Source organism: Lolium rigidum, chromosome 1 (genome assembly GCF_022539505.1).
Source record: "Lolium rigidum isolate FL_2022 chromosome 1, APGP_CSIRO_Lrig_0.1, whole genome shotgun sequence".
Classification (NCBI taxonomy): Eukaryota; Viridiplantae; Streptophyta; class Magnoliopsida; order Poales; family Poaceae; genus Lolium; species Lolium rigidum.
The window spans coordinates 119,454,824-119,471,301 of record NC_061508.1 but is presented as its reverse complement, the minus strand read 5'-3'; the positions used below and the strand labels follow the sequence as shown (position 1 = coordinate 119,471,301).

General features: G+C 46.4%; 3 protein-coding genes across 3 annotated transcripts; 1 reads left to right on the top strand and 2 right to left on the bottom strand.

The window, feature by feature from the left end:
- Positions 1 to 5,068: 5,068 nt before the first annotated feature.
- On the top strand, positions 5,069 to 10,512 carry LOC124681161 (kinesin-like protein KIN-5C). The gene is made up of 22 exons (XM_047216109.1): positions 5,069 to 5,142; positions 5,224 to 5,353; positions 5,589 to 5,747; positions 5,842 to 6,191; positions 6,280 to 6,418; positions 6,526 to 6,623; positions 6,704 to 6,860; positions 7,014 to 7,083; positions 7,163 to 7,239; positions 7,484 to 7,537; positions 7,622 to 7,702; positions 7,778 to 7,889; positions 7,969 to 8,231; positions 8,314 to 8,475; positions 8,581 to 8,688; positions 8,779 to 8,937; positions 9,018 to 9,101; positions 9,203 to 9,408; positions 9,505 to 9,606; positions 9,851 to 9,960; positions 10,054 to 10,205; positions 10,321 to 10,512. Exons 1-22 carry the CDS (start codon positions 5,084 to 5,086, stop codon positions 10,510 to 10,512), a joined length of 3,024 nt encoding a protein of 1,007 aa, XP_047072065.1. The 5' UTR covers positions 5,069 to 5,083.
- Positions 10,513 to 10,978: 466 nt separating this feature from the next.
- Positions 10,979 to 11,734, bottom strand: LOC124681149. The gene has a single exon (XM_047216101.1). It carries the CDS (start codon positions 11,673 to 11,675, stop codon positions 11,058 to 11,060), a length of 618 nt encoding a protein of 205 aa, XP_047072057.1. The 5' UTR covers positions 11,676 to 11,734; the 3' UTR covers positions 10,979 to 11,057.
- Positions 11,735 to 11,957: 223 nt separating this feature from the next.
- On the bottom strand, positions 11,958 to 15,075 carry LOC124664765 (the record flags this gene model as incomplete). The annotated part of the gene is given in 12 exon segments (XM_047202239.1): positions 11,958 to 12,295; positions 12,389 to 12,446; positions 12,706 to 12,773; positions 12,884 to 12,943; positions 13,031 to 13,072; positions 13,170 to 13,213; positions 13,301 to 13,370; positions 13,661 to 13,780; positions 13,877 to 13,895; positions 14,030 to 14,108; positions 14,221 to 14,285; positions 14,715 to 15,075. Coding segments are annotated over 12 exon segments (999 nt in total). The 3' UTR covers positions 11,958 to 12,205.
- Positions 15,076 to 16,478: the final 1,403 nt, after the last annotated feature.

The window sequence follows — 16,478 nt, the reverse complement described above, 5'->3', positions numbered from 1 at the left end:
GCACCATCTAAATCCGTTGAAATGACACCGTATGAATTATGGTTTGGTAAGAAACCTAAGTCATCGTTCCTTAAAGTATGGGGTTGCGAAGCTTATGTAAAGAAGTTACAACTTGACAAGCTAGAACCCCAAGCGGAGAAATGCGTCTTCATAGGATACCCAAAAGAAACAATTGGGTACACTTTCTATCACGGATCCGAAGGCAAAATCTTTGTTGCCAAGAACGGATCCTTTCTTGAGAAGGAGTTTCTCACTAAAGAAGTGACTGGAAGGAAAGTAGAACTCGACGAGGTTAATGAACCTTCTCTCATAGATCAGAGTAGCGCAGTGCCGGAAGAAGTTCCTGCACAGCCTGCACCGATAGGAGAGGAAGCGAATCATGATGATCATGAAACTTCGAACGAGGAAGCTACTGAACCTCGCAGATCGACGAGGGAACGTACCACTACTGATTGGTATGATCCCTGTCTGAATGTCATGATTGTGGACAATAATGATGAGGACCCTGCGACGTATGAAGAAGCAATGATGAGCCCAGATTCCAACAAATGGCAAGAAGCCATGAAATCCGAAATGGGATCCATGTATGATAACAAAGTATGGACTTTGGTAGACTTACCCGATAGCCGCAAGGTCGTCGAGAATAAATGGATCTTCAAGAGAAAAACATATGCTTGATGGTAATATTCACTGTCTATAAAGCTCGACTTGTCGCAAAGGTTTCCGACAAATTCAAGGAGTTGACTACGATGAGACTTTCTCACTCGTAGCGAAGCTAAAGCTCGTGAGGATTTTGTTAGCAATAGCTGCATTTTTCGATTATGAGATTTGGCGAGATGGATGTCAAAACGGCGTTCCTTAATGGTGATATTGAGGAAGAGTTGTATATGGTACAACCCAAAGGTTTTGTCGATCCCGAAAATGCGACAAGGTATGCAAACTTCAGCGTTCCATTTATGGACTGAAGCAAGCATCCGGAGTTGGAACCTACGCTTTGATAGAGTGATCAAAGACTTCGGTTTTATACGGACTCATGGTGAGGCCTGTATTTACAAGAAAGTGAGTGGGAGCTCGTAGCGTTCACGATATTATATGTAGATGACATATTATTGATTGGGAATGATATAGAACTATTAAGAAGTGTTAAAGGTTATTTGAATAAGTGTTTTTCAATGAAAGACCTTGGTGAAGCGAGCGTACATTTTAGGCATCAAGATTTATAGAGATAGATCAAGACGCCTAATAGGCCTTTCACGAGTACATACCTAGACAAGATTCTAAAGAAGTTTAGAATGGATGAAAGCAAGAAAGGGTTCTTGCCTATGTTGTCGAGTAAGGTCTTGAGTAAGATTCAAGGTCCGGCTACGACGAGATGAAAGAGAAAGGATGAGCAAGATCCCCTATGCTTCGGCGATAGGCTCTCTCATGTATGCCATGCTTGTGTACTAGGCCGGATATCGCACATGCTTGTTAGTTTGACCAGCGAGATATCAAAGTGATCCGGGAATGGAACAACTGGACAACGGTCAAGAATATCTCGAAGTACTTGAAAAGGACTAAGGATATGTTTCTTTGTTATGGCGGTGACCAAGAGCTCGTTGTAACCGGTTACACCGATGCAAGTTGGAACACCGATCTCGATGACTCTAAGTCTCGGTCCGGGTACGTGTTTATATTGAATGGTGCGGCGATGAAGTGGAGCGGTTCCAAGCGAGTGCACGTTGGCGAAATCTTCAACAGAATCCGAATATATAGCGGCTTCAGAGGCTTCATCGGAAGCGGTATGGATGAAGAGGTTCATTGTTGAGCTTGGTGTGGTTCCTAGTGCATTGGACCCGTTAGTCATTTATTGTGACAACACGGGTGCCATCGCCAATGCAAAGGAACCAAGGTCACACAAGAAGCTGAAGCATATCAAGCTGCGTTTTCATTCGATTCGCGAGTACATCGAAGATGGTGAAGTAGAGATTTGCAAAGTACACACGGATCTGAATGTTGCAGATCCGTTGACTAAAGCTCTCCCTAGGGCAAAGCATGACCAACACCAGAATGCTATGGGTGTTAGGTACCTTACAATGTAACCTAGATTATTGACTCTAGTGAAAGTGGGAGACTGTTGGAGATATGCCCAAGAGGCAATAATAAAGTGGTTATTATAATATCTTTGTGTTTATGATAAATGTTTGCATACCATGCTATAATTGTATTAGCTGAAACATTTATACATGTGTGTTATGTAAACAACAAGGAGTCCCTAGTAAGCCTCTTGTATAACTAGCTTGTTGATTAATGGATGATCATGGTTTCGTGATCATGAACATTGGATGTTATCAATAACAAGGTTATGCCATTAGTTGAATGATATAATGGACACACACCCAAATGAGCGTAGCATAAGATCAAGTCATTAAGTTCAATTTGCTATAAGCTTTCGGTACATAGTTGTCTTAGTCCTTCGACCATGAGATCATGTAAATCACTTACACGGAAGGGTACTTTGATTACATCAAACGCCATTGCGTAAATGGGTGGTTATAAAGATGGGATTAAGTATTTGGAAAGTGTGAGTTGAGGCATATGGATCAATAGTGGGATTTGTCCATCCCGATGACGAATAGATATACTCCGGGCCCTCTCGGTGGAATGTCATCCGATTAGCTTGCAAGCATATGATTTGATCATAAGAGATGACATACCGCGGTACAAGTAAAGAGTACTTGTCGATAACGAGGTTGAACAAGGTATGGAGATACCGATGATCAAACCTCGGATAAGTAAAATATCGCGTGACAAAGGGAATTGACATCGTATGTAAATGGTTCAATCGATCACTAAGTCATCGTTGAATATGTGGGAGCCATTATGGATCTCCGGATCCCGCTATTGGTTATTGCTCGGAGAGGAGTCTCGACCATGTACGCATAGTTCGCGAGCCGTAGGGTGACGCGCTTAAGGTTCGATGTCGCATAAGTAGATTCGGAATATGAGTTGGAGTCCGAAGTTTTTGTTCGGAGTCTCGGATGGGATCCAAGACATCACGAGGAGGTCCGGAATGGTCCGGAGAATAAGATTCATATATGGGAAGTCATTTTCGAGTTTACCGGAAAAGTTCGGGATTTTTCGGTATTGTACCGGAGGTTCTAGAAGGTTCGGAGGGTACCATAGTGGGGCCCACCTATCCCGGACGACCAACATGGACCGGAGGGGTCGCATAGGCCCACATGGGCCATGCACACCAGCCCCCAAGGCCCATGTGGCTGTACCAAGTGGATAAGATCAAATCCCTTGAAAATAGGGACTTAAATTGGGGGGAAGTTCCCCCTTGTTTTGGCCGACCCTTGGGCTTGGAGGAGGGGCCAAGGCAGCCCCCACGCCTATATAAGAGGGAGGGGAGGGCTGGGGCGCAGCACATCATCCCCCCAAGCCCTAGCCTCCCTCTCTCCCTCCTCCTTCTTCTGCGCGAGGCTTGGCGAAGCCTGCGGGAATTTCTCCTCCACCTCCACCACCACGCCGTCGTCTTGCTTGGGATTCCGAGGAGATCTACCACACCTCCGCTGCCCGCTGGAACGGGAGAGGGAGGAGCTTCATCGACACCATACGCGCGGCCGAGTACGGAAGTGCTGCCGGATTGCAGCACCGGGGACGATCGTCTACACCAACAACGAGATTAATCTCGTAGGCTTTGGAATCTTCGAGGGTTAGTCTCATCTCCATCTCGTTGCTTCGATCTCTTGGGTGTTCCATAGATTAGATCTTGGATTTATTCGTCTTTGCGATAGGAATTTTTTTGTTTTCTATGCTACGAACCCCATCACAAAATGCAGTGGTATGCTGGGTCACCGCATCCTGAAAGGCCCTCTGCTGCAAGTAGAAACAAGGGGAAATAGGATCTCCTTGGCGCAAACCTCGAGAGGGTTGAAACTCTTCCAAGGCAGTACCATTGAACATAACTGAAAATGAGATTGTACGGAAACCCATACGAAGCATGATGGCTCGAAGGTAACTCCACTCAACCCGATCATACTACAAAAAACTTTGGACACACCAAAAAAGGAAGTATTCTACCGGTATGGGGAAACAGCAAGACACCAAGGCGATCGGGAGGCGGCTCTAAAACCCATCTATGGTTTCGTCCCTCTCACCGGCGACGCTGCCGGTCCGCTCCGCCTCCGGTGGTCTTGGGGACTTGGAGGTGTGGCGGACCGCGGCCTCTCGATGGCGGGATGTTTCAGTTCTTTGTTTAGTTTGTTTTCGGTGTCTTCTTCGGGATGGTGATGCGATAGCTACTTCCTGAAGTCAGAATAAGGTCCTCCCCGTCCTGTCCTAGCTCCGGTGGTGCATCTAGCATCGGCGGAGGGCGCGTGGCGGAGGGCGCGTGGAGTTGTTTGTCCGGAGGATCTCCCGTGATCCGGTCGTCTTTCGTGTTCGATTGTGTAGTTTCAGGTCAGTCTTTTTCGATCGACGGTTGTCATCATTGGCGATGGTTGCTGCTCTGGTGCGCTGGTCCTTTGGGTCCTTAGCACGACGACTTCCCATCTGTCTACTACAAAAATCTCTACTACAACAAGCTCTACTACGACAAGCTTTGCATGACTCCAGTGATGGAGGGGCGATGACGGCGGCGCGCCTTCGGCTCATGCTAGTGTCTGTAGTCGTCACTAGGTGGTCCAATGACCTATTTGTAATTTTTATTACTTTTAGACATCTTTGTACTATTGTTGATGATTATTAATAGATCGGACAAATTTTTGCAAAAAAAGGTTGGACACACCAAATACAAGGCATGCACATGCTCATAATAGAAAAGGCATTAGATCAATGGGCCGTGGGCTCTGCAGTCCAAGCCCACCAGAACTCGAGCAGCTTGACCCATGAGATCCCAGGGCTGGGCAACGCCGCCCGCATAAAGCCACTGCCAAAGTAGGCACGCTCCCCATCTCACACTCGCCCACTCCCCCGAAATTTTGAATTCCCCCCCTCTTCCCCAGCCCCAGCCCCGCTCCGCCCCAAAAATTTCCCCCACGCCTCGCCGCCGGACGGCAGAGATTCCGAAATCTCCCCGCCAGCCGCCGCCCCGCCCGCCATGTCGTCGCGGGCGGACAAGGAGAAGGCGGTGAACGTCCAGGTGCTCCTCCGCTGCAGGTAACGCCCGCCCGCCCGCCGGCACCGCGCGCCGCCCTCCCCTCCCCAGATCCGCGGCCCTAACCGCTTCCTCTCCCGCAGGCCGTTCAGCGACGACGAGCTCAGGAGCAACGCGCCGCAGGTGGTCACCTGCAACGACTACCAGCGGGAGGTCGCCGTCACGCAGACCATCGCCTCAAAGCAGATCGACAGGGTCTTCACCTTCGACAAGGTTCGGGTTCGGATGCTGCTGCTTCTTTCCGTAATATGCTTTTAGAGGTCGCTGGCGGTCATTAAGTGGTGGCAGCTCGGCTGTACTTGGTCCTAGGGTTAGGGGTCGCGTGGTGCTAAAAATAGCTAGGCACTGACTGCTGTTGCTTGTGGGAGTAGCTGAGAACTTGCACTCCCATTCCACGGTTGCTTGCCCAGTGCCGTGGTCTGACATTAAACCCCATTCCTATTTGCAGGTTTTCGGGCCAACAGCGAGGCAAAGGGACCTGTATGATCAAGCAATCATTCCCATCGTGAACGAGGTGTTGGAAGGGTTCAACTGCACCATCTTCGCCTACGGCCAGACGGGCACGGGGAAGACTTACACCATGGAAGGAGAGTGCCGGAGAGCCAAGGCAAGCACATCTTCTGTTGCTGTCTTGCACACTGCTTACGTGTCCAGGTTGGGGTTATTCACCTGTTCGGTATCGTGTGTTGAAATGCTTGCAGAGTGGACCGGACGGGCAGTTGCCTCCAGATGCCGGGGTCATCCCTCGAGCTGTCAAGCAGATATTCGATACGCTAGAGAGGCAGAACACCGAGTACAGCGTCAAGGTCACGTTTTTGGAGCTGTACAACGAGGAGATCACAGATCTTCTTGCGCCAGAGGAGATATCTAAGGTTGCTCTGGAAGAACGGCAGAAGAAAGCGTTGCCTCTTATGGAGGACGGGAAAGGTGGGGTGCTGGTGAGAGGCTTGGAGGAGGAAATAGTCACTAACTGCAATGAGATATTCTCTCTTCTGGAAAGAGGTTCTGCCAAGCGCCGCACGGCAGAGACTCTTTTGAACAAGCAATCGAGGTTTAACTTCACACCTTTTCTTCTGTTGATCTCTAGCCCTTATGTAAGTAGACTTAAAGTGCTTAACTTTTCACTTGTAATATTTCAGTCGTTCACACTCGCTTTTCTCAATCACAATTCATATAAAAGAGGCAACCCCTGAAGGAGAAGAATTGATAAAATGCGGGAAGTTAAATCTGGTCGATCTGGCTGGGTCCGAGAACATCTCTCGTTCTGGAGCTAGGGAGGTACATCATACAGTAAAATTGACTTGGATGTTACTATGTCATTTGGTATAGAATCTTATATTTTGGTCATTCTGTGGTAAAGCTTAGACATTTTCGTTTGATTGTAGGGCCGAGCGAGAGAGGCTGGTGAAATAAACAAAAGCTTGCTTACCTTGGGCCGTGTCATAACAGCGTTGGTTGAGCACCTTGGACATGTTCCATACAGGTAAGCATCAGTTCTTCAAGGATCCTTGAACGCAGTAATTAGGCTTTCCAACCTTGACTCTGACACTATTTGCCTTTCAGAGATAGTAAACTCACAAGGTTGCTTCGTGATTCACTGGGAGGGAGAACAAAGACTTGCATTATTGCTACTGTTTCGCCTTCTGTACATTGTCTTGAGGAGACATTGAGTACATTGGATTACGCACACCGGGCAAAGAGCATAAAAAACAGACCTGAGGTAAATTGGCATCATTTTGTCCCATTTTGAGAATGAATGTTTCATGAGTTATCCGAAAAAGATTTGAACTCTACAAACTCAATTTTGGGCATGCCAGCACCATTTAATTTTACTTGACTATATGTGATCAATTACTGGCATTGTCTATTGCAGGTTAACCAAAAAATGATGAAATCAACTTTAATCAAAGATCTCTATGGAGAAATAGACCGACTTAAAGCAGGTATCTAGTGAACCCACATACCATTCTATGTAAGTCAGATGATTGCAGAATGACCTCACAAATATCAACTCATTCACAGAGGTCTATGCTGCACGCGAAAAGGTTGGGGTATATATTCCAAAGGACAGATACCAGGCCGAGGAGAATGAGAGGAAGGTATCATTGACAAGATCTCTCAAATCTATTTCAATTGTAGCAGGCATATTCCATTTCCATTCCCGAAAATCAAAGTTATTTTTTAACAAAACTGTAGCGTAAAAATTTAACCCCAACAAAAAGCTTTAATCAGATCTGTATCCATATGTTAAAAGTTGTTTTTCATTGACCATTTTTATCTTTTTATCTGCAACAATTTCATTGTATCATTCACCTGATTAACTTTTCCTGTATTTCTTTGAAGGGCATGGCTGATCAAATTGAGCAGATGACTGTCTCCTTGGAAACAAATCAAAAGGTTCGGAAAGTACCCAGTTTGCTTGAGAATAGCATGTCTCTTATATGTGTTTTTGTTTAAATCAATGCTTTACTTTGGTTTCAGCAAATCAGTGACCTGCAAGAAAAGTATGACTCCGAGCTCCACCATTCTGCTGATTTGAGAAAAAAGCTCGAAGCCACGGAGGTAAATTATATTTTCCTGGTTATTTATGATCATTTTATGTTTTTTATGCTGTAAGATTAATAGCTTTTACCACAGAAATGCCTGGACCATACAAGCAACCTACTTTCAACGACAAAAGAGGATCTGAAACATGCCCATTACAATCTGAAGGAGAAAGAGTTCATTATCTCTGAGCAGAAAAAAGCAGGTTTGATTTTATATCTCACAATACATTCTTGCAAAATACCTTTTGTTAGTTCTAACTGTATTTTAATGCATTGTTACAGAAAATGCTTTAACACATCAAGCCTGTGTTCTAAGATCAGAACTTGAAAAATCTAGCCGTGATAATGCTTCGTTGCATACAAAAATAGCCAGAGGAGATAAACTTAGTGCTGCAAATAGGTCGGTGGTGAACTCGTTTCAAGCCGACCTTGCTTCAAAGTTGGATATTCTATCCAGTACACTCACTGCATCAATAGATCAACAAAACAAACACCTAAAAGCTGTGGAAGACCTATGCCAATCCTGTGTTGATTCCCATGACACGGTATGTATTATTGTGTAAAATAATTGTCTGGTCTCTGGCTCAATGTTCCATGTCATTTATCCTTTTGGTTTAACATTTCAAGGCTACCTCGGAGATAAAGAAGAAGGTTTTAGCTTCAAAGTCATTGTATATGTCGCATATGGAAGCTTTTCAAAATATCGTGCTCCTACACAAAGCAAACACAAATTCCACGTTGGAGGATGTGTCATCTCTTTCTGCAGCAAGCTGTTGCAGTCTTGACCAGGCATGTGATTTGTCTGCTTTTTAACAAACTCAAATTCCTTTTATCTTTTTGCCTTTACGTACACCTGTTTCTTCTATCAGTCTCATGGGAATATTTTGCTGACAGCTTCTAGCTTGTGTCGAGGGAGAGGCATTGAAGATATTTACAGATATCCAAAATTTGCTAGCCGACCATCGAAGTGAACTGGCGCACTTCACTAAGGAATTACGAGATGTCAGTTACTTGGTCTAACTGTTTACATATTTTTAGTATATATTGGCTCTGTTAAGCTCCAAATTGAACTTTGCTCTTGTTGCCAAACAGAGTTTCTGCATCAGCTTGGATAGGACGAAGGACATGTCCAGCTTCATTCTTGGGCTCTTTGAAAAGTATGTGGAGGAAACTTCCAAGTTGCAGAATCACACAAATCACACCCATGAAGCACAGGTCAAAAGCCTTGAAGAATTTCAAAAGGCTTACGAGGTGATTCATCCCCCTTTCTGTTAAGCACTCATTGTCAGGATTATGTTGGCGTATTTAACTCATACCATCACTTCATGCAGGAGCAATCAAAATCCGAGGAACAAAGGCTTCTGGCGGATATCACCAGTTTGGTGTCTAAACACATCGTTCGACAAAGAGAGCTGGTTAGTGTGTAGTAGCATGCTACCGCATAGGCATTTTTTTGATCATGACCTGTCAATAGCACTAGGGAAATCATGATGCACCTGACGTGTGTTTCCTGCAGGTGGATGTTAGATTAAACTCTCTTGGTGATGCTGCTCGTGGAAACAAGACATTTTTGGATGAGCACACGTCTGCTATGGAGGGTGTCACCAAGGATGCCAAGAGAAAGTGGGAGATGTTCGCAGAGCAAGCGGAGAATGACTGCAAAGTTGGCTCCAGCTTCTCTTCGGCTAAGCATTGCCGCATGGAAACAATTATGCAGGAGTGGTATGCTTTAACCGTTACATGAAATGTTTCAGTATTCGTGAATATTTTTAATCTGATTGGATTTCTCTAACTAAGATATGTATTCGACTTGTCCAGCGCATGCACAGTTGACTCTGCTGCCCAACAATGGAAGAAATCCCACGCAGCAGTTAACGATTTGTGCACAAAACAAGTGGCTGAAGTTGAAGCACTTGTCAGGCAAGCATATGTGTTCTCTTTACCTTGCCAGGCCTGTTTTGCTCTCCGGTTTCACTGTGTATATAAAATATAAGTCAACTTGCTTACTCTTCATGTTGGGTTGATCAATTTTGGTACCAATTTGGCGTTCTAGTGCAATCAGCTAAAAAACAGCACACCTTTGAGTATCTGAGGAGTCTAATTAAGGAGCATATGTCCTCTCTATCTTCAAGGAGTCTAATTAGCTTCCGACTGAATATTTCAGGGGCGCAATCGAAAACAACAAGCAACACGAGGAGGAGATTGCATCATCACGTGCCTTGGCTGAAGAGCAAGCATCAAACAGTAGCAAAGAGATACTCCAGGACATTGACAGTAATTTCTAAGCGCTTGATCTGATTACTCATTCACTGCCATGGAGTTCAGTTCCCTGTCTAATCTTGACTTGCTCATGTCCCTTTGCTTCAGATCTACTGGACCAGGCACGGGATTCATCGTCGAAAGTGGTGTCGACGGTGGAAGCACATCTGGTAGAGATAGAGCATCTGCAGGAGAACCACTCCGGCCAGGCTGCAGGCGTGAACTCGCATGCCGAGAAGGCTTTCCAAAGCAGCTACAGGGTGAGATCAAAGTCCTGTTAAGAGCTATTTTGTTATCATCACCCCCATGCCCCAAGTCCATTGTGGATTGTTGTTAACTTGTCTGAACTCCCCTAACAACGGTGTTCTTTTGCAGGACTATGAGCCGACTGGCGAAACTCCCATGCGATCTGAGCCGGAAGTGCCGAGCAAAGGCGCGATCGAGTCGCTGCGAGCGATGCCGATCGAGTCCCTGATGGACGAGTTCCGCGAGAACCACCCCTATGAATCGAACAAGGAGCCCAAGCCAACGCTCATCCCTCGCTCGCCGCTTGCGACGATCAACTGAGACGATGGAAGAACATACGCTTCTGTGTGCAGTGTAATCTTATTATTGTTATTAGGACATCAAATGTCTGGCTTTGATGTCCTTGTTGTGCTAGGGTTTCCTGGGCTGCGAGCTATCTTAGCTTCACCCATTTATCTTTCCTGTTCGTTGAATGTAGGGATCCCTTGAATGTATCATTTTGTTGTGTGAATGTTGTGGAGCAGCAAATATTCTTGTCTAAATTATATGAGGAAACATTGCATTGTAACTGAGATTTTGCATTGCATTTTATTTCATTGTTTGGAAATGGGAGAGATGAATTGTATCTCTCTTTCCCTTCACTGTTATAGTAAATATAACACGTTTTGGGAGTTCGTTCTGCTGTGTGATAGCATTGTGGAGCAGCAAATAGTACTGTCTAATTTCAGTGATGAAACAAAGTAATGGAATTGAGATTGAGATTCTGCATTGCATTTCATTGTTTGAGGAACTGGGAAATTTGCACTTGCATTGCATAAATTATAAATGATAAGGTTTACAGAGAATCAGGTGCATCGCTACTGAGGTCAGACTAGGGAGAGCTGCATCTCGGAGCGGTTATCCTGCTCGACGACCTCGAGGAAGACGGGGTCGACGACGATGTGGCTGTCGATGCGGACGGAGAAGCGGCGCGACCAGAGCAGCACGGCGGCCTCGCCGACGATCTCCAGCTGGGCGTCCAGCTCCATGTGCCGGCGCGCGACGTCGGCGAGGATGGCCCTGGCGTGGTGCGCCATCTCCAGGGCGTCGAGCCGGGCCGGGAGGTGGAGCAGGCGGCACGAGGTGGCCGGCTGCCCGCCGGCGTCGAGCTGCGCGGTGCCGAGGCACGCGCCGCCGTAGAGGATGGAGACGGTGGAGGCGCCGTAGCGCACGGGCACCACGTTGGGGTTGGTGGCGTGGACGGTGAGGGTGAGCCCGATGTCCAGCGCCGCCGGGGGCCGGAAGTGGAAGGTGGACAGGCCGATGGAGATGAGCTCGAAGCTCGGGTCCCTCGGCCGGCACACCAGCACGCCCGCCGCCGCCGCCGTCGTGGCGGCGCCGGCCAGGGCCGCGCCCCAGCTCCACCCGCGGTGGTGGGAAGTCCTCGACGGCGCGGAGGACGAGATGCCCATGATTGGGAAGCTCTGGATTTGGTCTCCTTCCATGAGCCCGGCGCCGTTTTTGGCTCTCGCTCCTCTCTCTCTTTTTTTTCTCCTTTTTTTTAATGCTTTTGAGCTGGTACGAATCAGGCTCTTGGCGTGGCCGGTTTTGTCACGATGGGATTCGGGAAAGGACGGCTAGATCGACCTCACGTCGATCTCGAAGTTCTGACTGTTACAAGAGTGTGTACTAATCAACACGACACAATATATACATGCTCTAAAAATACATTTCTGAATTCTTATAATTTTTCTACGGCCTCAGATATACAGATCTTGAGATTCTGATTGCTGCGATACTTGATCAAATTACTAATAGACAGAAACAAGGAGACATACATTTCTGAATTTTACTTCTGTCTTCTACGGTCTCAACAAGAGTGGTACTGTCTCAGCTGCAGTGAACAGAAATTACACCTCACCGCATGTAGGATTTATTTTTCTTCTAGTACAGAATATGTGATCTACAACCCTCAGAATACATATGAACACTCAACATGTTTACAGAGGAATGGCAAAGAAAGCAACAGCGGTTCTCAAGCGGCATATGTTGCTCTCAGGTACTGTACAATGCTGGCGCTTTCGAACATCTTCACTCCAGTGTTAGGATCCTCGATATAAGGCGCCTGTCAAGACAGTAAGAGTAAATCGCATTGCAGCTACGATAACTACCATGTAGAAATTTTAGTAACAAAGGCAAAACTAGCAAGGATGCAAACCTGGAAAAGACCGTATTTCTTGAAAAAGTCCTGTCGCTTGGGGCTGCCACGTGCAATGCTGTAGAAAAGGCTTGTTGTTACTTAGATTGTTGTGTCAAGCAACAAATATGGATAGTATAGACAAGATCCTGTTATTAGGATGTGTTGACAGCAGGTGAGGACATTTATTTAGCTGCTATACGCCTATACTAATGATCCAACAACCTAAAATGTTATACAAGACTTCTGGACTGCTATCATGCTGCTGATGGCATACATAATATTCAGCTACTTCTTTACCAGTGTAATGCTATACTAATGATAGTACTCAGTTCTACCTGTGTAGCAAGTGTGGTAGCTCCAATTCGACAAGGGTCTCACGTGCTATTTTACAGAAAGGAGATCCCTGATGATAAAGCATGCAGTGGTCAGATCCTGGAAATGGTAACATACTACAGCAAGCAGCAAATAATGAACTCAATGCTGTGAATAATCAGAAATAGTGAAGATTTAGACCTCATATGCCCATATTTCAATTGGCTGAGCTGGAAGCTTTGCAGGAGAGTAGGAAGATCCCTGCAATCAACAGTGGATATGGTTTGAGCAAAACTTTCAGAGGATTACATGGAATAAACAAGTGTGAATTGTATGTTGGATATTTACCCTCCCGCTACGCCCACTCATAGCCAGACCTGCCGTTATTGTCTACAAAATAAATAATACAAAGTTATGCAAACTGCACAACTGAATGTTAACTAACAATAAAAAATATTACTGCCCCGAATTATAGTTAGGTACTTACTGTCAATAGACCAAGCTTTAGCATAATCGGAACACTTCCATCACCTGAAAAGCAAGTGCAAGTGAAGGGCTAAGAGCAAGCTTGTAAGGCGGGGAAGGTATGTATGGTAAAGCAAACAAAGGAATACAAACCATAGGTTTTTGCCAGGTAAGTTATGATGGCATCTGATTCATACATGGCAACCCCTGTGTTTGGATCCACCTGCAACATAAGAGTGATTTTGCTTCCATCACACATTATTCATTCCGAACAAGGGAGCAGAACCTCCCTGATTTTGTTTAGTAATGATGAACCAAACATGTAAATCTGGCAAAATCAAAGCATGCTCAGGAATAAAAAGTTCAGAAAAATGAGTATGGGAATTCGTAAATCTACTGTGATCGCGTGTCTGGCAAATCTCTAAAATAACATTTCAAAGATATGTAGAATGGAAACCTCACAATCAAGTATGTACTAAGAAACCATAGAATTTGTGAGGATGCCTCGCATACCATGTAAGGAAACTGTTGCTTTCCACCCATCTCTTTAACCTTTGGACGGAAGGTTGGGCCGCCTTTAGGACACGGGTAATATAAAACATCAAGGTCCAGGACGGATACCATCTCTCTCACCTGCAAAATTTTCACGGCAACTATAAACACCAATGTTGAGCATACACGAAGAGTGAACACTGCATAACACATATACAGTGAGCCAAAATTATTCACCTTTCGACAAAATGGGCAGCTGAGGTTTTGGCCAGAATGCACCCGCAATTGAAGGGAGAAAAATCAGTTTGAGCATTCAGCAGAAAACATTAGGGTTTGACACAAAAACTAGGTGAAAACCAGTTTAAATCTCAGTGGAAAGATCAGCCATACCCTTCAAACTCGTATATTTCAATAGGCTTTGTTGGTCGAGGACACTGCCCCACCTTTGATGTCTCTTTCACCTTTCGACCTAAAAAAGAAACACATGTAGTTGGTTACTACTACTGTAAACTTCAAGTTAAAATTGTTACTGGACTACGGTTGCACCGAACCAAACAGTGAGAATTGGAGAAGGGTTTCACCTTGGAACTCCAAAGCATACTGATCTGGTGGTATCTGGTCAGCATCAACAAGCGACACTCCATACCTGCACATCGTAGGCACATGTGAATGAAACAAAACCCACCTAAATTTCCCAAGCATATGGAAGAGGCGATGGAATCACTCATCCCGATGTGTTTACTAATAGTAGCTCTCAAAGTAAAGACACATTTAGTTCGACAATTAAAGTAACATGACATTGCTAGCTAGCCAATCAAGTGGGTAGCAAACTAGCAATATATTCATGGGCAAAGCAGCTCAGCTGAAAACATACATACTCCAATGTATTCATGGGAGTACTTGCCTAGCACATAAGTGTTGCCAATTCCCATCAAAGTGGAAGAGAACAATTCAATTCAATTTCAGTCGGGATGTTCAATTTGGTCGTTGGAATGAAGTGGGTTGTCTGTTGACATTAGCACAGAGTCCAATTTGGACGGGGAGAGAGTGACTGAAAGGGGGAATAGCGGATTACCCTAGGACGAAGACACCGGTGCCGAGGCGGAAGGGCAAGGCGAGGGCGGCGCCGGCGATGTTGCTCGACTGTCCGGGCTTGACCTCGAACCGCTTGGGCACGGGAGGCGTGAACCCGGCGGGCGGCGCCGGCGTGCTGGAGGTGGAGGTGGAGGTGGTGGCGGCGGTGTCGTCGAGCTGCGCGGCGACCCTGAGAGTGGACGACGCCGCCCGGCTCCTCCGGGTGGCGGCGGTAGGGGCGGCGCGGGAGGAGAGGAGCGGAGGGAGCCGTAGCGCGGCGGCCATGGATGGATCCCGGGCGCGCGCGCGGAGCGAGCGGGAGGAGGACGCTGGACAACGAGTGGAGTGGAGTCCTCTGCAGTGAGCCAGTGACACGAGAGGAGGAAAAGATACCGCACTAGTTTGCGATCGATCGAGCAGAGCGATCTGCCAAACTGTGACGCTCGTGTACTCGAGCAAGTGATTTGATGCCTCTCGCTTGTTTCACGCATGTGCGCTGTGTTTTTCTCATGACAGGTGTAGGGTCCCAAAGATTTGAATGAGATACGATTGTACATCCACCCACTAGCAATACGGTAGTGCTAGTAATCATCATCGCGAGTATATTTTCCTCCTAGCCTCCTAATCCACAACGCGGCACGTGTTTGATTTGTGCTAAAATCTTAGATTTGCTTCGTTGCAGTAAAAACTGACGTTCTTGCTTCACTGAAGCAAAAAAAAACTCCATCTAAATATATAATAGAAAAGATCCATCGGGAGGCAGAGCTTGCCGGAGACTAGCCGGAGAGCTCGTTGGAGATATTGTAGCAAAAGTTACGCTAAAGTAGTAAAACCACAAAATATTTGTACCAAGACAATCATAGCATTGTAGCATCGTGAACTACTCCTCGCCGACACACCACTGGCAACATTCCAACTATGGCTCGCAGCACCATCATTTTCTTCTTGCAACACCGCCACTGACTGATGGTAGCACAGTTGGTGATTGTTCGCAGCACCGTCACTTTCTTCTTGCAGCACCATCACTGACTGATGGTAGCATCGTTGGTGACTGTTTGCAGGACCGCTGCTGACCTTTTGCAGCACCACCACTGACTTTTCGTAGTGTCACGCCTGACCATTTGCAGCACTGCCGCTAACAATTTACACCACCACCGTTGGCTATTTGCAGCAGCATAGCCCTTCCTTTGCAGCTTTGTCGCCCACCATTCGCAGGATGGCCACTTTTTCTTTGTAGCTCCATTGCCGCCAACCGCTTGCAACACAACAACCTGCTCTTTGCACCTCCGCCACCAATAGTAGGTAGCAGGGTGGCCAGCCTTTGTAGTACTGTGCCACTGCAAATCGACGGTTAAGCTTAACGCACCGTGTATCCTATGACACGTGGTTCTTTGCACTCAGCCGTTTGCGACAGGACAACCCGTCGCACATAATTTATGAAACCGTGTGCGTTGTTGAGGCGGATCGTCCACATGAAATCCAGTGGTTCTATGACACATGGTTCTTTGTCGATGTTGCAATATAAGAAAAAGAGGCATAACAAATTAGTGTATGTTGATTCACAGCAGCAAAGAGATCTTTTGACGGAAACCAGGCGCTTACCTAGTTGGTATAAAAAATTGTTGAATGTTGGGCTGAGCACGGTTGCTGGTGTCGATGAGTTTGAGGCGTTTCTTCTCCGCCTCCGCCTTACGGGTAGCCGCGGTGCTAGGCACCTCGCGGGCACGTTTGACTGCAGGGCTGGAGGGAGCAGCCCTCTTCCTCT